Raw genomic sequence first — 14,735 nt, forward strand, 5'->3', positions numbered from 1 at the left:
CATGAGCTGAACTCAAAGATCTGATCTAAGACTTTTTCTATGTACACAAAAGGCCTATTTCTCTCAAATATTGTTCACAAATCTGTCGAAATCTGTGTTAGTGAGCACTTCTCCTTTGCTGAGGTAATCAATCCACCTCACAGGTGTGACATATCAAGATGCTGAATAGACAGCATGATTATTGTACCGGTGTGCCTTAGGCTGGCCACAATAAAAGGCCACTCTAAAATGTGCAGTTTTGTCACACAGCACAATGCCACAGATGTCACAAGTTTTGAGGGAGCATGCAATTGGCATGCTGACTCCAGGAACATGCACCGGAGCTGTTGCCCGTGAATTGTATGTTCATTTCTCGACCATAAACCGTCCCCAAAGGCGTTTCAATTTGGCAGTACATCCAACCGGCCTCACAACTGCAGACCACATGTAACCACAACAGCCCAGGACCTCCACATCCTGCATCTTCACCTCCAAGATTGTCTGAGACCAGCCACCCAGACAACTGCTGCAATAATCGGTTTGCATAACCAAAGAATTTCTGCTCAAACTGTCAGAAACCGTCTCAGGAAAGCTCATCTGCATGCTCGTCCTCCTCATGGGCGTATACGACAGCGTGTTCCAGTTCCTGCTAATATCCACCAACATTCCATAGGCCACAATCAACAACCTGATCCACTCTATGCGAAGGAGATGTGTTGCATGCATGAGGTTGCACTGGTTTTCAGTCCCCCCAACTACAGTAAAACTGCACATTTCAGAGTGGTCTTTTATTGTGGCCAGCCTAAGGCATACCTGTGCAATAATCATACTGTCTAATCAGCATCTTGATATGTCACACGTGTGAGGTGGATGCATTGTGCTCACTAACACAGATTTAGACAGTTCCACAAATAATCTGTTTTTCTGCAGCTATCTCCCTTACTAATATTAGAATATGTTCTAAACATATATTTCTATTTTGTACACAGTTATCAGTCACTGTGAATTCTGGGACTCCTTATTGCACATATGCTCACCCAAATCAGACTGGTATAAAACCTATTACATATATTGTTCATTTATTTCAATAACAGTTTGAAGTATTCAAAACTAGAAAACTGTATAATATCACACATTGCCCATAAGTGTCGTATAATTTGTTGCGTTCTGCCATTATGCAAATCTTTGTTTTCCCAAGATCCTTGTAAAAAAAATGCATTACAGTAATTACAACATTTTGCATTCAGTAGCTTTTCTGTTTCTCACAGTGGATATAAAAATCATTCTTAGCAGGTTTTTCATTGTCATTAATATCACTTGAATCATGTTCACATTTCTGTTGCCCCTTCACCTTACCTCTGTCCATGGTGTTCTCATTAATAAAGAATTTTAGTTAGAATGCTATTTCATTGTACCATTATTTCATTTCAGTCAAAACTGGCATGCAGTTAGAAAGGGCTCTATACCATCATCACTTTGGTACAACACCAGAATGTAATACAGTGGAACCCGGTTATCTCGCCCTCGGTTACCTCGACAACCCTATTAAGTCGACGTTTTTGAAGTGGAACCGCCAAATTCTCGCTCTTTCTAAGCATTTTTTATCGGTTTATGTCGACTTTTTTTATGTCGCCGAACCCTGATATCTCGAGCACAAGGGGGGAAAAATTTGCCATTTAACGTCGGTTATCTCGGTGCAGCCGCAGAAGAACTCGCTGAAGTGGCGGAAAAATCAAGGCTTACAGCTGCTACAGGTGTTGTATTGTATTGTATACTGGTGAATCTCTGCTGTTAGTTAGTGCACATATGCCTTTTGCTGTTAAATGTTATGCGATGAACGGGAGGCGAAAGCCGCGCTTGGCGGCGCGGAATGTGTGATGACCATCCAAAATCATAGAATGAACACCGGCAGGATCGGGAAAAGAGCAGCCGTTGAGAGAGTGCCGGTGGGAAGGCACGTACCGGGATACGCATGCGCGATAACAACGACCGCCGTGAACCAACATATACCAACAATAACGGACAGTGAGAGTGTGGAAGTTTAAATAGGAGCTGGTGATGATGATAAACAAGCACCATATGTGAGAAAGCGGCCGAGAAAGCACCTGACACGCTGAAGGGGGCCGAAGGGGGCGTGGCAGGGGGATTCCTGACAGATAAACGTGTACTGTATGTATTTTTATAGCATGCCTTCATCAAACAAATCGCGGCAACGCTGTTGTGTAAAAACCTTCAAAACACGCATGCACATTCTCATTTATTAACGCACATCATGTACATAAAGAAATTTCAAGCACGTTAATATACTGCCGCCATTTTGATTTTCGTTTATCTAGATCATCGGTTACCTCGATGCTTTTTGGCGACCCCCCTAGGACATCGACATAACCGGGTTCCACTGTACATCGGTATCAATACTAAATCGAAAACACAAGTGACAAGTAACCAGCCTCAAAAGATAAATGAACTGAAAACAATTGTATAAAAAAAAATTAATTAATAATAATAATAATAATATTAATAATAATAAATAAATAAATAAATAATAAAAAACTTTGTATCAAACTGTAACAAAAAGCCTACAGGAAACATAGGTTACATTTTGATGTTGGGGAAAACAATAAAAAAAAAATTATTTTTACCTTTTCAGTGCAAACATAATGCAAACAAAATGTATTAAAATGCATCTGAAGTAACACGTGCATATGCATGTGCATATCTTTTCAGTCCTTTAACGGTTTCGCAGTAATTTGGGAAGCACTGCCGCCTACAGGTGGATTTCGGAACAGCTGCGTTTGAAATACCGAATTCAGCAAAATTCTATCGTACCGTTTGAAATATAATATATACCGGTATTTTTCCAGTACCGGTATATCGCGCATCTCTACATGCACTGTAACCACAGCTGTGTGCCCATGATTAACAACATTAGGTGTGTTGTGATATAACTGGGTTGAAAATGCAAGTGTTTAATAAGTTTGTTGTTTATAGTAATCAACATCTAAATGCCTACCTTTGTAACTTTAGGAGTCCAGTACCGAGTCAGCTTTTCTCTGGATCATGGGAGATGCCATATCACCCTTCTGTTCTCTCCCCTTAAACAGACTTTTCAGCTGGTACAGAAATGTTCATATGGATGAAATTATAAAATTCTGAGCATCATGTTTAATTTGAGTGTACTACGTACACTGATCTTTAAATGATTTATTTATGGTTTACCTATTCAAGGCAGTTATTTTAAAAAGTCTATTTTATAGCTATCTATATAATTCAAACACAATGTTGTCAAGCAGAAAAAAACTATAAAATCCTTTACACTGTCTACCCACCTGCTCCGTGATTAGTCTCTGCTGTTGGTCAGGATCTACGATATCAGATTTTTCTGATGTGTCTTTTTCCTTCATTAATGATGATTTCCTCTCTTCTTTTCCCTAAGTTGAAAAAAAAACACCAGTTAGTATAGGTTAAAGATCTAGAAGTGAGGAGTTGGTGTTTGAATTCCAGTACCTGTTGTGGAGGTCTGACACTATGCACTTTGTGGACATGCTGCTCTTTTTCCTGCTTTAGATGATCAGTTGACTTACAACTCTCTGTTACCACAATACACAGTCATTATAACAGTTTGTATGTAAAGTCTGGTTCTGTTGTTTATTTTTTTATCTAACGAGTACACAAGCAGTGCAATTACCTTCCTTCAGGGATTTTCGTTGAGGGCCCAGCTTCTGAATGGTCTTTAGATCTTTTAGTCCAGCAATCTGAATGATAAGTATAAAAACCAGTTTAAAGATTAATTGAAACCACCAAGTTATGGTTTATTTCTTTAATTAGAAATATTATCTGCAATAATATCTTTAGGTTGTGTACCTCATTTTCAAGAGCAGTTATCTTGGTTTGGGCCTCTGTTTTCTCTGTGTCTCTCTGTCGTATAAAATCTTTTAGGGATAGATCTCTAAAGAGGAACACCAAAAACACATTCAGTGCAACAATAAGGGTGTGATACAGCAGAATTGTACTATGAGCACTGAGACATTTATCTTAATTTGGTCTTAACCATATAAGGACAAATATAATTATACCTCAAACATTAGGGTAATAATACTGAAAGCATTGTACGTATTTTGAAAGAAATAATGACATGCTAATTTAAGAAGGAAATCTAGCTCTCTTTTCATTCAAACAAACAAAAACATTTGATCTGAAGTCCTATTGTAGTGTCTCATCTTGGCTTTGCTTAGTTAAGTGGTGACATTTACTTGGTCACAGTTGCCATAGGGTTGTTCTTGCCTACATTGTTTGTGTCTTAACAAAACAAAACATGCATTATGTGACAACATTTTTGCAAACTGTATAACTGGTTTCTGATTACAGTTATGTGTATCCACCTTTGTTTCAATTCCTGATCTCTTTTATCCAGTTGCTGCTCCAGTCTTTGTACTTTCCCATTCTGCTGAGTCACCTAAAATATAACAGAAGAGGTTAAACTATATAAAATAAAAATCACTTTCCCTTTCAATGCAACTTTCTTTTTTCTTACTGAATATTCTTTATTATTCCGTTTGTGTATCAATATTTACATTATTTGTCTGACACTTTTATCCTTCAAGACATCTTATTCATTAGTTAAGACAAGAAACAAGCAGTTGAAGACTAAGATTCTGGTCAAAGCTCCTACAGTAACAACTTGTTATTGATAGGAATCTAAAGTTATCTTTACACGGTAGTCAGATCATTTTCACCTGGTCACGAGCAGACTGCAACTCATGCTGCTGCTTCTCCAGCTCAGTGTCACGACTCTTAAGCATGTCCAACACCTTCTTCAACTCAGCCTTAAGCTGCACCAGCTCTCCATCCACTTCTTCCAGAGGCACCTACAGCCACCCTCACAATAATAGTCTATTACAATGAATGTATTAATGGCAACAGGTGGCCTAATCTGTGACAGAAAAAACATGGACATACAGGGTTTCCCATCAGTCTCTGCTGCAGGTTCTGGCTTCTGTTCCTCTCTAGTTCCAGCTGTTGTCTGCAGGCATCAAGCTCCACTCGCTCCAAAGCACCAGCTTCTTTCTATAAGTGAATGAATCTCACCATTATACTTTCAGCCTTGTTTATAAGTATGCAAATGGCAAACCTGTTATTACTAGCAGTTATTATTAGCTTTAATGTTAAATATTAATGACACATTATAACATACAATTAGATATACCTTAACTCTAGCTAGCTCTTTCTCGTACTGTGTTTTTTCTTCTTGCAATCTCTGGATCAGATTTCTAAAAATGGACATATATAAGATCAGAAACCCTTCATGGATTTACACTAACCACAATTCTAATGAATACACAAAAAAATACAATGGCTCTACTTAAAATAATTTTGTTTCGATACAAACGTTAAAAAAAAGTTTGAGGATGGCAAAAATACAAACCATAGGCCAGTCCAATTTTTGGTGATAAAATATATATTTTATATGAGCTTCCCAGTGCGTGTATTCTATAGAAATTTGTAACAGAACTTATGATTTCAAATTCATTTTGAATGTTTTCTTCTCCATCATGTAATATGACAAATGCTGCTTGCACACACTTACTGGCTGTCCTTCATCTCTGACTCAAATGTCTCCAACTTGATGGTAATTTCTGAAGTCTTTTCCCTCAGCTGAGGACACACATATAAAGCAAAAATAATTTATGAAAACAAAAAAAAAGGTTTTGATATGGAATTATTTTAAATAGTAAATCTGTATATTCCCTATTAAGCAGATTACTGTGTTTGGAAACATTAAACAAGTGATGCAGTCCATACCGCATCAGTGTCTTGCTGTGACTTCTTGGTCTCCTCTAGTTGAGCCTGAGTAGACTGCAATGCCATTGCAACATCCATCCATCGCTCATTCCAGTGAGCTGCCACCCTTTTCAGCTCCTCCTTTTCTTGTTCCATTTTCTCTTTCATGAGCTGCAGCTCTTGTTTCTTAAGATCATACTCTGCCTCAACATTTTGTACTTTCTTTTCCAGGCCCTGGCATTGTGTCTCAAGCTCCATCTTTTCATATTCCAAAATTTTCTGTAATTCTCTACATACATGATAAAGGTAGAGAATCCCAGAGTTAAAATATACTATCAATTCAGTTACACATTTGTCTTTTTGTTAATAAACATAATTTAGATGCCAGACCAAAACTCACTGGAGCTGACAGCATCTCTCCCTTAGGTCTCGTAACTCTTTCTGATCTCCCTGGTCAAACACGTCCATCAGCTCCTCCTTCTCTTCAATCAGCTGCAAACGCTCAGTTTCCAGGGCAGCTATCTGATTCATTTGGATCAATTTCTCTGCTTCCAGTTCATGAAGCTTCTGTAGTGTTTCCTGAAGCCTCTCTGTGGCTGTGGCCAGGCTGGCTGAAAGTTTCTCTTGCATCTGCACAAAAGACAGAACAACGCTTAAACAATATGTCAGAGCATAAAATGTTTAGAGAAAAATCTTCCTAAACATAAAATGATATTCAAGATTATGTAAACTGAGCTGTATTTTACACTGTCAGAGGAATAATACAATTATATAATAATAATAATGTTATAATCAAATCAAAGTCTTTAATTTGGCTTATTGCTGACGTAAAATTTGATACTAAAGATTTGACCCATTTACCCTCTTTGCTTTTAGCTAAATTAAAAAGCTTAATTTTTCCTGCATTTTTTTCATCCAGGGCCTTTGAAAAAAAAAATCTAAAACAATTTATTAATATTTTTCTGAAATTCTAAAATTCAAAGTACATGAAATTCCCTAATCAATCCTCACATTTTACCAGAATAAATTTAATTGAGCTACTCAACAATATGGCACAGCGTGACTCTCTAACAGCAGCAGTGAGAGAATACAGTGTTTGAAATTCTGACCTCTTTGCCTAAGTGCATTTCCTCTTTCATTAATAAGATACTCTGCTGTTGTTGACTGGCCTGGCTCTTGGCCTGAGTCAGCTCAGAGTGGAGATCACACACCTGCTGGGTAAAGCCCTCTCTGCCCAGCTGGGATCTTTGCAGCTCTAGATCCAAACTTTGCACTCTTTGGTGCAGTTCAGTTTTCTCCTATATAGATAAAATACCAGGAAAAGAACACTATAATTATAGCTTTTACCTACATAGGGAAATAACAGCAAATGAAGACAGTTGAATGTCACAGAATGTCCTTGTCTTAGTAAGTAGGAATAAATAATACAGAATATTTAAGCAGCAACATAATGTGCCTAAAAGATCTAAAGTACCTGCACAAGGCGATCTTTTTCAGCTAAAGCACTGGAGAGCTTGGACTTCAGGTCCTCTATGTTATCCTCCAATCGCAATATTTTTGTGGTAAGCAGTTCATTTTCCTGTGGAGTATTTTGGAATCCAGAGAGCAATGTGAGTGTCAAGGTAGATAATTCATGGACCTATTTTCTTGTATTTTAAATCTCTCACCAGTTCAAGTTGGCCATGGCGACTGCTGGTCTCACTGAGCTGGTCCTGCAAATCAGTCTGTGCCTCCAAGGACATACCAAACTTCTGCTTCAGCTCTTCCATCTGATTCAATATCTTCTGTTTATCCTAAAATGCAAACCAAAGAAAAGGGGAAAATAGTTGTCTGTTAAGTTGTAGTTTTAGGATTATATTTAAACAGTAAGAGTGAAACTGACTGACCTTTTTATAGAATTGAAGTTGTGTTAAAGCATGGTCCTTTTCAGCCTCTAGGGTTGTGGCCCTCTCTTTTACCTCTCTGAGGGCTTCTTCAAGCCTCTTGATTTCCCTCGCAGCTATTTTCTGTCCCTGTCAACATCAGCATTTTACATAATTCAAATTCAGGAGCATAATAAAATTTCATAAATCACCAATATCTATAAGATCCTATCTATTTTTTTCTTTTTAATAAATCTTTGCTCATTTCAATGACACATGCAGAGTCTACCTCTCTGACAAATTCGTTTTTTGTTTCAGGCATGGTCCTGCCTAGGTGGGGCTTTGAATTTGATGCTTGATTTTGATTATTGCTCTTGTTCTCAAGGCTAGATTTCATGTTTAAAATTTCCATCTCCAGCTGCAGCACCCTTTATAGAATAACAAACACACACACACACACACACACACACACACACACACACACACACACACACACACACACACACAGATATTCAGATCCAGTGGCTAACACAATGGATAATTTATGAAATGCCTATAAATTGTCACAAATGTATTATGATCCACATATTCACTTGTCCTGCAGATCTGAACTCTCAGTGTGACTTTGCTCAGTTGCTTCTTTCTTCTCCTCAACAACACTTAATGCCTTTGCCAGCTGCTGTGAGAGAACAACCAAAAACAAATAAGTAGCCATAGAAATGAAAAAGATTTAAAACACACACCTAATACTAATACTTACTTTCCACCTTATTAAAAAATACACCTTATATCTAGGCTCTGATAAACTCCATTATATTTCCAATAAAACTATATACTTTAGACCCAGTTACAAAAAAGTATAAAATATATCATTTAAAAGATAATAGATAAAACCAACCTTCAATTGACTGTTTTAAATAAAAGTCACTTTCTAATAAACCAACACAGTAAATGTTTCAACTATAATAGAATTAGTTAAATCTCTGTAAAAAGTAAAAAATGTATTCTTAACATTATTCTTACCTAAAAAAAGTACAAATTTGTAAAGGAAACATCAACATTTCTGTTATATAAATGCAACTTAATTTCCTTTTCTTTGACTGGCTTCAAGCTTTTTAATTGCAACCCTATTTTAATCTGATAAAAGCCCAACCTTATGCTTGAGCTCCAGAAGCTGGGCACTGCTCTGGCTCTGCTCAAGCTGGGTCTCTTTGGCTTTTAGCAGGTCTGTTTGTATGTCCAGATGGTTGTGAACTTCCCGAAGTCTGTGGATGAGCTCTGTCCTCTTCATTCTGCTGTCGTCTAGTGCACTTCTCAGCTCAAATTCAGAATGAGACCCGGGTGCTCCGTCCGGTGCCAGACGTGAGGCAGACTGACATCTTTGTCTGGCAGCTGATTCGCTGTGTTTCATCCCATATTTACGGCCAATGGAGCTAATACACAAAGGATGAATTAACACAACATCAGTATGTGAATTAGTCTTAGAGTAAAAGCAAATATAAAAACACAGAATATAGGCCACTTTGCTTTATATAACTGTGGAAAAAATTATCAAATGAAATCAAATCTTCTGACCTGGTGCTGATTTTAGAACTGTGATCTGATCGAGGCACATCGACACAACTTAAAGCTGAGGACTGAAAACAACCGGACATAGTTAGAGACTACCAATATGTGAGTATAAACAGAAATGAGAAATATTTTACAGATTGTATTTATGTGATTATAAGTTATATTTGTTATTATAAATATGCTATACAAAAAAATTATTAAAAGAGGGTTTCAACATATTAAATATGATAAGATATAATTTATTGACTCACAATCTTAAAAAATACAGAAGTCACAGACATAACCTTATAATTCCCAAAAAAGTGTTGGGGAGTGTTATACATGGTTATCAATTTACTTTTCACTATTTTTTTTTTTTTTTAGAATACTTATCTATACTAACATTTCTAGTTATTTTTTTAGAGGTCTGGGTGTTCATTCATCACTTACCCGTGATTTAAAGAGGGACTTTTCCCACAAGTCAAACTCAGACAGCAAGAGAGATTTTGAAGATCTGAAAGAGTTCCTTAGTTCCTGAGATCCCAAACCAGAATCCCATTCCCAGTCATTTCTGTCTGATGTGCATCTGTTGTCACTGATCCAGCTGGCCATATTTACAAGTGACCTGTATCAATGCAAGAAGTACTGTTTTAGTCTGGGCTGAAGGTTTGCAGCGAGCTGTTTAAAGAGAGCTAGCTGTTGCTGTTACTGCTGATGGAAATTGTGTTGCTTGATTTTTCCAAGAACATCGCTGCCCTACCCTCAGTCAGTAATATTTCACACAGGCTGGAGAGTTCTTACACCTGCTATGCACAGTAACAACTGTAACACAATACTTTGTATTCATGCTTCAAGCTGAGCAACTATAAAATATTATATTCATTCAACCTATGGATGATGACGACAACAACAACAACAAAATAATAATAATAATAATAATAATAATAATAATAATAATAATGCTATTTTCTCATATAAAAATATGAACACTCTTGTTCAGAAGGTTAATATTTACCATTGTAATCTTACATGCAGTTGCTTTTCGGGTCGTTTCTTTTCTTCCTCCCTATCAATCACAGCTTATGTCTCCATGAACTGTTTATTCTTCAAGCAGCCTGTTGAAACTGTGGCCTTGATAGCACGTCTCCATGGTGACGGTAGCGTGCAGAACAAAGCATGTGTTCAGCCTCTCTCCTCTATGAATGATCAGCTCAACAGTTTGGCAGACCACGTAAGTGCAATCTCTGTGTCACCAATCCTTAAACCCTCTCATGTTTTGTGCTTACTAAATTTAGTCAGTGGTTCAGTTCCAGAACCAATTTCATATGACATTGTTAATTTTTTTTTATTAATGTAAGTAAATGGGAGAAAAAAATAGGCTTAGTTTGAATAACTTAGGCCCAAAAGTCAAGTAAAGAAAAAATGATGTTGTACCAATTTACACCATGGGCATTTAGATAACATACATCTAACAAGGTAGGAGCAAGCTGATTTTCTGACTAATAAATCGAGGCGTATAGCAAAACTGTGCAACTTGAAATTAACCTTTTGATCCAAAACAGGAATCTTTTTGTCCTACGTTGTCTAGTCAAACTTGTCTTGGGTGTCCATATTTTTAATAGACAGACAGATAGACAGACATACAGACAGACAGACAAACTGTAATAATTTGAAAGAGTATTAGGTATTAGCTATTATATTGCTGAGAATGGTGAACTCAAAATTCACTTACCTATTGAAAATAAACTTGATCACAGCATACACCATATAGAAATTGACTAATTAAGCTATTCAATTTGCAAAAGCATAGTTTGACATAATCTGACATTAGCTTTTTTCAGGTCCTATGGTTTTCTCCACATTTGAAAAAATGCAGGTGGGCAGACTGGCTGCAATAACTTGCTCTAAAGTGTGAAGTGTGTGTGTGTGTGTGTGTGTGTGTGTGTGTGTGTGTGTGTGTGTGTGTGTGTGTGTCTGTGTCTGTGTGTTAGTCTCGATTGGTCTAAATTGCACCCAAGGTTACCAGAATAGGCTTTGGGCTCCACTGTGACCAGAATTAAGAACTTACTAAATACCGGTGGATAAATGAATGAAGGTTACCAGCATAACTACAATACTATTGTGCAAAAGTTAGTTCTACCACTGGTCCACTAACTTTATTGGAGAAGCTGTGTTCCCAGAGTGCTTGTATTTATATAACTGCACTGGGATGTTTGAGTTTGTTAAACACTGCTTATCTAAGTTCACTATGTACAATTCCAATAATAACAGTACATTGTCTGCTACATTGAAACTGTTACAGGTACAGTAAAGTTTGAGACATCATTAAAATCCGATTATGAAAAGGAAGTGTAAACAAATATACAATCAAATACTAACACCCAGGGGAGCATGGGTAAAATTAAACAGGTGTTAAAGTAGATAAATAGATTATTTCTATAACTGGAGGTAGACAAATTATTAGAGTAACTCAAGAAAAATTTATTTTATTTTACCCAGCATTTCAGTGTAATTCCTGGCAAACAAAATCTTTAATTACAAACTCTACATTCACAGTTCCAAACATTCATAAGATTTTTCTTTGCTTTATAAAAGAATATGAACAATATCTTACTTTACTGAAATTGTCAAAGAAGAAAAAAACTTTGCATCGTTTGTAATCTTTCTTGTTTTGTAAGCTCTTATTCTCTGTTTATTATGTGCATTAATATACTGGATTTAAGAATAAAAAATAAAAAAATACTATCAAATCCAGCAGGCCACTAGGTGGCGGTAAAACAATAAATTCGTGAGCCTACTACCACATCAAAGAAGTAGTAGAGGACGAAGAAGAAGCAGAGAATTAAAAATAATAATAATAATAATAATATTGGCGCATGCGTGAACACGTCTTTGCCCTTGTTTTTACACCGTTCAGCAGACACATGGTATCCTATCGATTACTTCCGACGACGGTGTTCGGGCGTTAGACAGCTGTTTGTCGATATGAACCGAGGATTGCTTATATGCTTACGTGGCAAAGACTTGCTGAGAAAATCCACTCGGGCGGTTCAACATAAAATCATTCGCCACTACAACTGTGAAGCAGAAAGTGAAATAAAGCGGTTTATTGCAGAAAATACTGAGATAGTCAGAGATCAAAGTTTAACACCAGAGATCTCTTTAAGACTATTTACAGTGAAATGTCGCTTCTGGACGGAGAGACCAGAGCTCTGGCCATTTCCTGATCCCTTTTGGGCAATATACTGGCCTGGGGGACAGGCACTGGCCAGGTAATGGCACTGGGCTTTTTTAATTTTTTTACCCACAAAATCATACAAATTGACTTATAAATACTTTTTATATATACAGCTCATGTTGCAGGGCAGTGATAGATTGCATTGTGATTAAAAGTGTTCAAATTTATTTATAAAATAAAATACATTTTCACTTTTTTATTGATATTTTAGGCATCTTCTAAACAACCCAGAGCTGTCTGCAGGTAGAAAAGTGTTGGATCTGGGATGTGGCTGCGGTGCATCTGCTATTGCTGCTAAACTTAGTGGGGCTGCTCATGTTGTAGCCAATGACACTGATCCAGGTGAGTTATTTTGCCAATTACAGAAAAATTAATTTTGAATATCTAATTCTCTCTAAATCTTAAATACCAAATAATGCGTTTTATAGAGCTGACCCATCATTACTGCTGTCTTGTAGTTGCTGCTATTGCCACAAAGATGAACTGTGAGCTGAATGGTTTAGAGCCTTTGCCCTGCGTGACTGAGAACCTGATTGGATCAGAACCTGAGAACTGGGACCTCATTTTACTGGGAGACATGTTCTATGAGGAGACACTTATCGACAGCTTACATAATTGGCTGAACAAATGTGTAAAACTGCAGAGAACACAGATCCTTATTGGAGACCCAGGAAGAGCTCAGTTTGAGAGCCATGAAATCAAGAAACTGTTGTATGAAGAGGCTCAGTTTGATTTACCAGACTCAGTTCGGGAGGAAAATTATGGACTTACAAATAGCACAGTGTGGAGCTACAGACCTGAAAACTAGTTGAGTTTAAATTAAAATAAAAATATCTGTATATTACTATCTAATCCTTTAAAGTAATGTAATAAGAATTTTATTATATTATTATATTATTTTTGGAAAGCAGTTTGTAAAATGTTCACTATTTCTTGTATGAATGAAGTTCTTTTCTGCAAGAGTGCTTTCTGTAAAACTGCACTTGAGTTCCTTCAAGAAATTGGTAGAGTAAGAGCCATTAAAATAAATAAAATAAAAAATCATTCTTTAATTTGGAGAAGATGCAATACTCTCCCTCCTATCAGCTCCCACCTGATATCTTACCTTTATTTCCCCCTCGTTCACATGGCTTTTCCCCCCCTTATTTCATTTTTAAATATTTGTTAAACATAACCCTGTTCATTGATTGGCTATGTTGCAAGACTTTGTACTGTAGTGACACAGTAGCCCTACAATAACCCAAGCTAGCTCAAATATTTAACCATAAAATACATTTAAAAATGACCTTATAAGACAAAATAAATAAATCAGCCAGATTCATGAAGACCGGAGGAGGAGGCGTTTAGTTTATAACAGTTAACAGTCAAGCAAAACAGCTGGTACCAGGAATACAAGTACCATAAACATGTGACTTGTATCAAGGTTTCACTGGTTACAGTATCCGTTCATACATTTCATTGTATTAAATTTGCATGTACAATTGAAACACCAAACAAGTGGGTCCTTTTGAGAACGAGGAGAAACGGTGAAAGAGAGCTAAACGTGTAATTTAGAGTAAAGGTCAACATAAATGCACATATTGGACCAGGGAACAAGCACACACATGCACACACTAAAATAAAGATTAGTTCCCTTGTAAACATGGCCATCTGAAGATAATGTAGATAATAAGATAATGAAAAACTTGGCCATAATGTGAGTGTGCATGCAGAAACTGGTTTCCAGGATCTATAACGGAAGTTAAATGACTGAGTATACATGTGGAACACCAAGAACTTGTGAGATAATGGAAACTTTATGTAGTGCAGATGCATGCACTAAATTGTAACTGGTAGAAGGAAGAGAGAGGAACATGCCTGAAATGTATATAAAGAAATTCTTTTGAGCTAGCCTGGGTTAATGCATGGTATAGTATAGATTTTCCTGTATCATGCATGTTCCTCTTATCAACTGTTAGCCAAATACATGTTACCCCTTTTGTTTATATCCAATCACAATTTCACACATGTATTCTGGTTATTTAAGTTTCTATTATCTCCAGTTGGCCTTGGGCCAGTCCTGTGTTTGTGTGTATGCACGTCCCCAGTCTCTGCTTTTGGTGCAACTGTCTCTGTGCCTTCTTATTTCTGCATAGCCATTACTTCCGCCTTTTTCCTTCATTTTTGACCACTTTGGGTCTGTTCCTAGGTGATATTAATCCACCTTATGTTAAGCATTTTTATATTATTCCAACTTTCCAACATCATATAAGAAATGTATTTATACTGAATGTCAGGTCATAACTATATTTTAAACACAAGTTTGAACCAAAAACAGTTTCCAA

The 14,735-nt window shown here is 36.8% G+C and overlaps 2 protein-coding genes across 5 annotated transcripts; one reads left to right on the forward strand and one right to left on the reverse strand.

Moving 5' to 3' along the window:
• Window positions 1–2,992: 2,992 nt before the first annotated feature.
• Window positions 2,993–11,028, reverse strand: LOC124392531 (golgin subfamily A member 4). 4 transcript variants are annotated; one of them, XM_046859657.1, is made up of 22 exons: window positions 10,906–11,028; window positions 9,624–9,798; window positions 9,198–9,259; window positions 8,776–9,055; window positions 8,216–8,298; window positions 7,912–8,050; window positions 7,647–7,772; window positions 7,428–7,553; window positions 7,235–7,339; window positions 6,870–7,058; window positions 6,161–6,390; window positions 5,782–6,049; window positions 5,567–5,634; window positions 5,186–5,249; window positions 4,939–5,046; window positions 4,716–4,847; window positions 4,362–4,435; window positions 3,844–3,928; window positions 3,668–3,734; window positions 3,487–3,569; window positions 3,309–3,410; window positions 2,993–3,092 (listed from the first exon to the last, which is right to left on the reverse strand). In XM_046859657.1, exons 1-22 carry the CDS (start codon window positions 10,938–10,940, stop codon window positions 3,003–3,005), a joined length of 2,691 nt encoding a protein of 896 aa, XP_046715613.1. In that variant the 5' UTR covers window positions 10,941–11,028; the 3' UTR covers window positions 2,993–3,002. The 4 variants fall into 4 exon arrangements, with proteins under 4 accessions (XP_046715613.1, XP_046715612.1, XP_046715615.1 ...); XM_046859656.1 differs by having other exon boundaries at window positions 8,216–8,301; XM_046859659.1 differs by lacking the exon at window positions 10,906–11,028 and adding an exon at window positions 10,189–10,283 and having other exon boundaries at window positions 8,216–8,301.
• Window positions 11,029–11,974: 946 nt separating this feature from the next.
• On the forward strand, window positions 11,975–13,960 carry etfbkmt (electron transfer flavoprotein subunit beta lysine methyltransferase). Its single transcript, XM_046859477.1, has 3 exons — window positions 11,975–12,445; window positions 12,623–12,753; window positions 12,870–13,960. The coding sequence occupies exons 1-3, from the start codon at window positions 12,159–12,161 to the stop codon at window positions 13,217–13,219; spliced, it is 768 nt and encodes a 255-aa protein (XP_046715433.1). The 5' UTR covers window positions 11,975–12,158; the 3' UTR covers window positions 13,220–13,960.
• Window positions 13,961–14,735: the final 775 nt, after the last annotated feature.

The sequence above is a fragment of the Silurus meridionalis genome, chromosome 10 (assembly GCF_014805685.1).
Source record: "Silurus meridionalis isolate SWU-2019-XX chromosome 10, ASM1480568v1, whole genome shotgun sequence".
NCBI classification, from domain to species: domain Eukaryota; kingdom Metazoa; phylum Chordata; class Actinopteri; order Siluriformes; family Siluridae; genus Silurus; species Silurus meridionalis.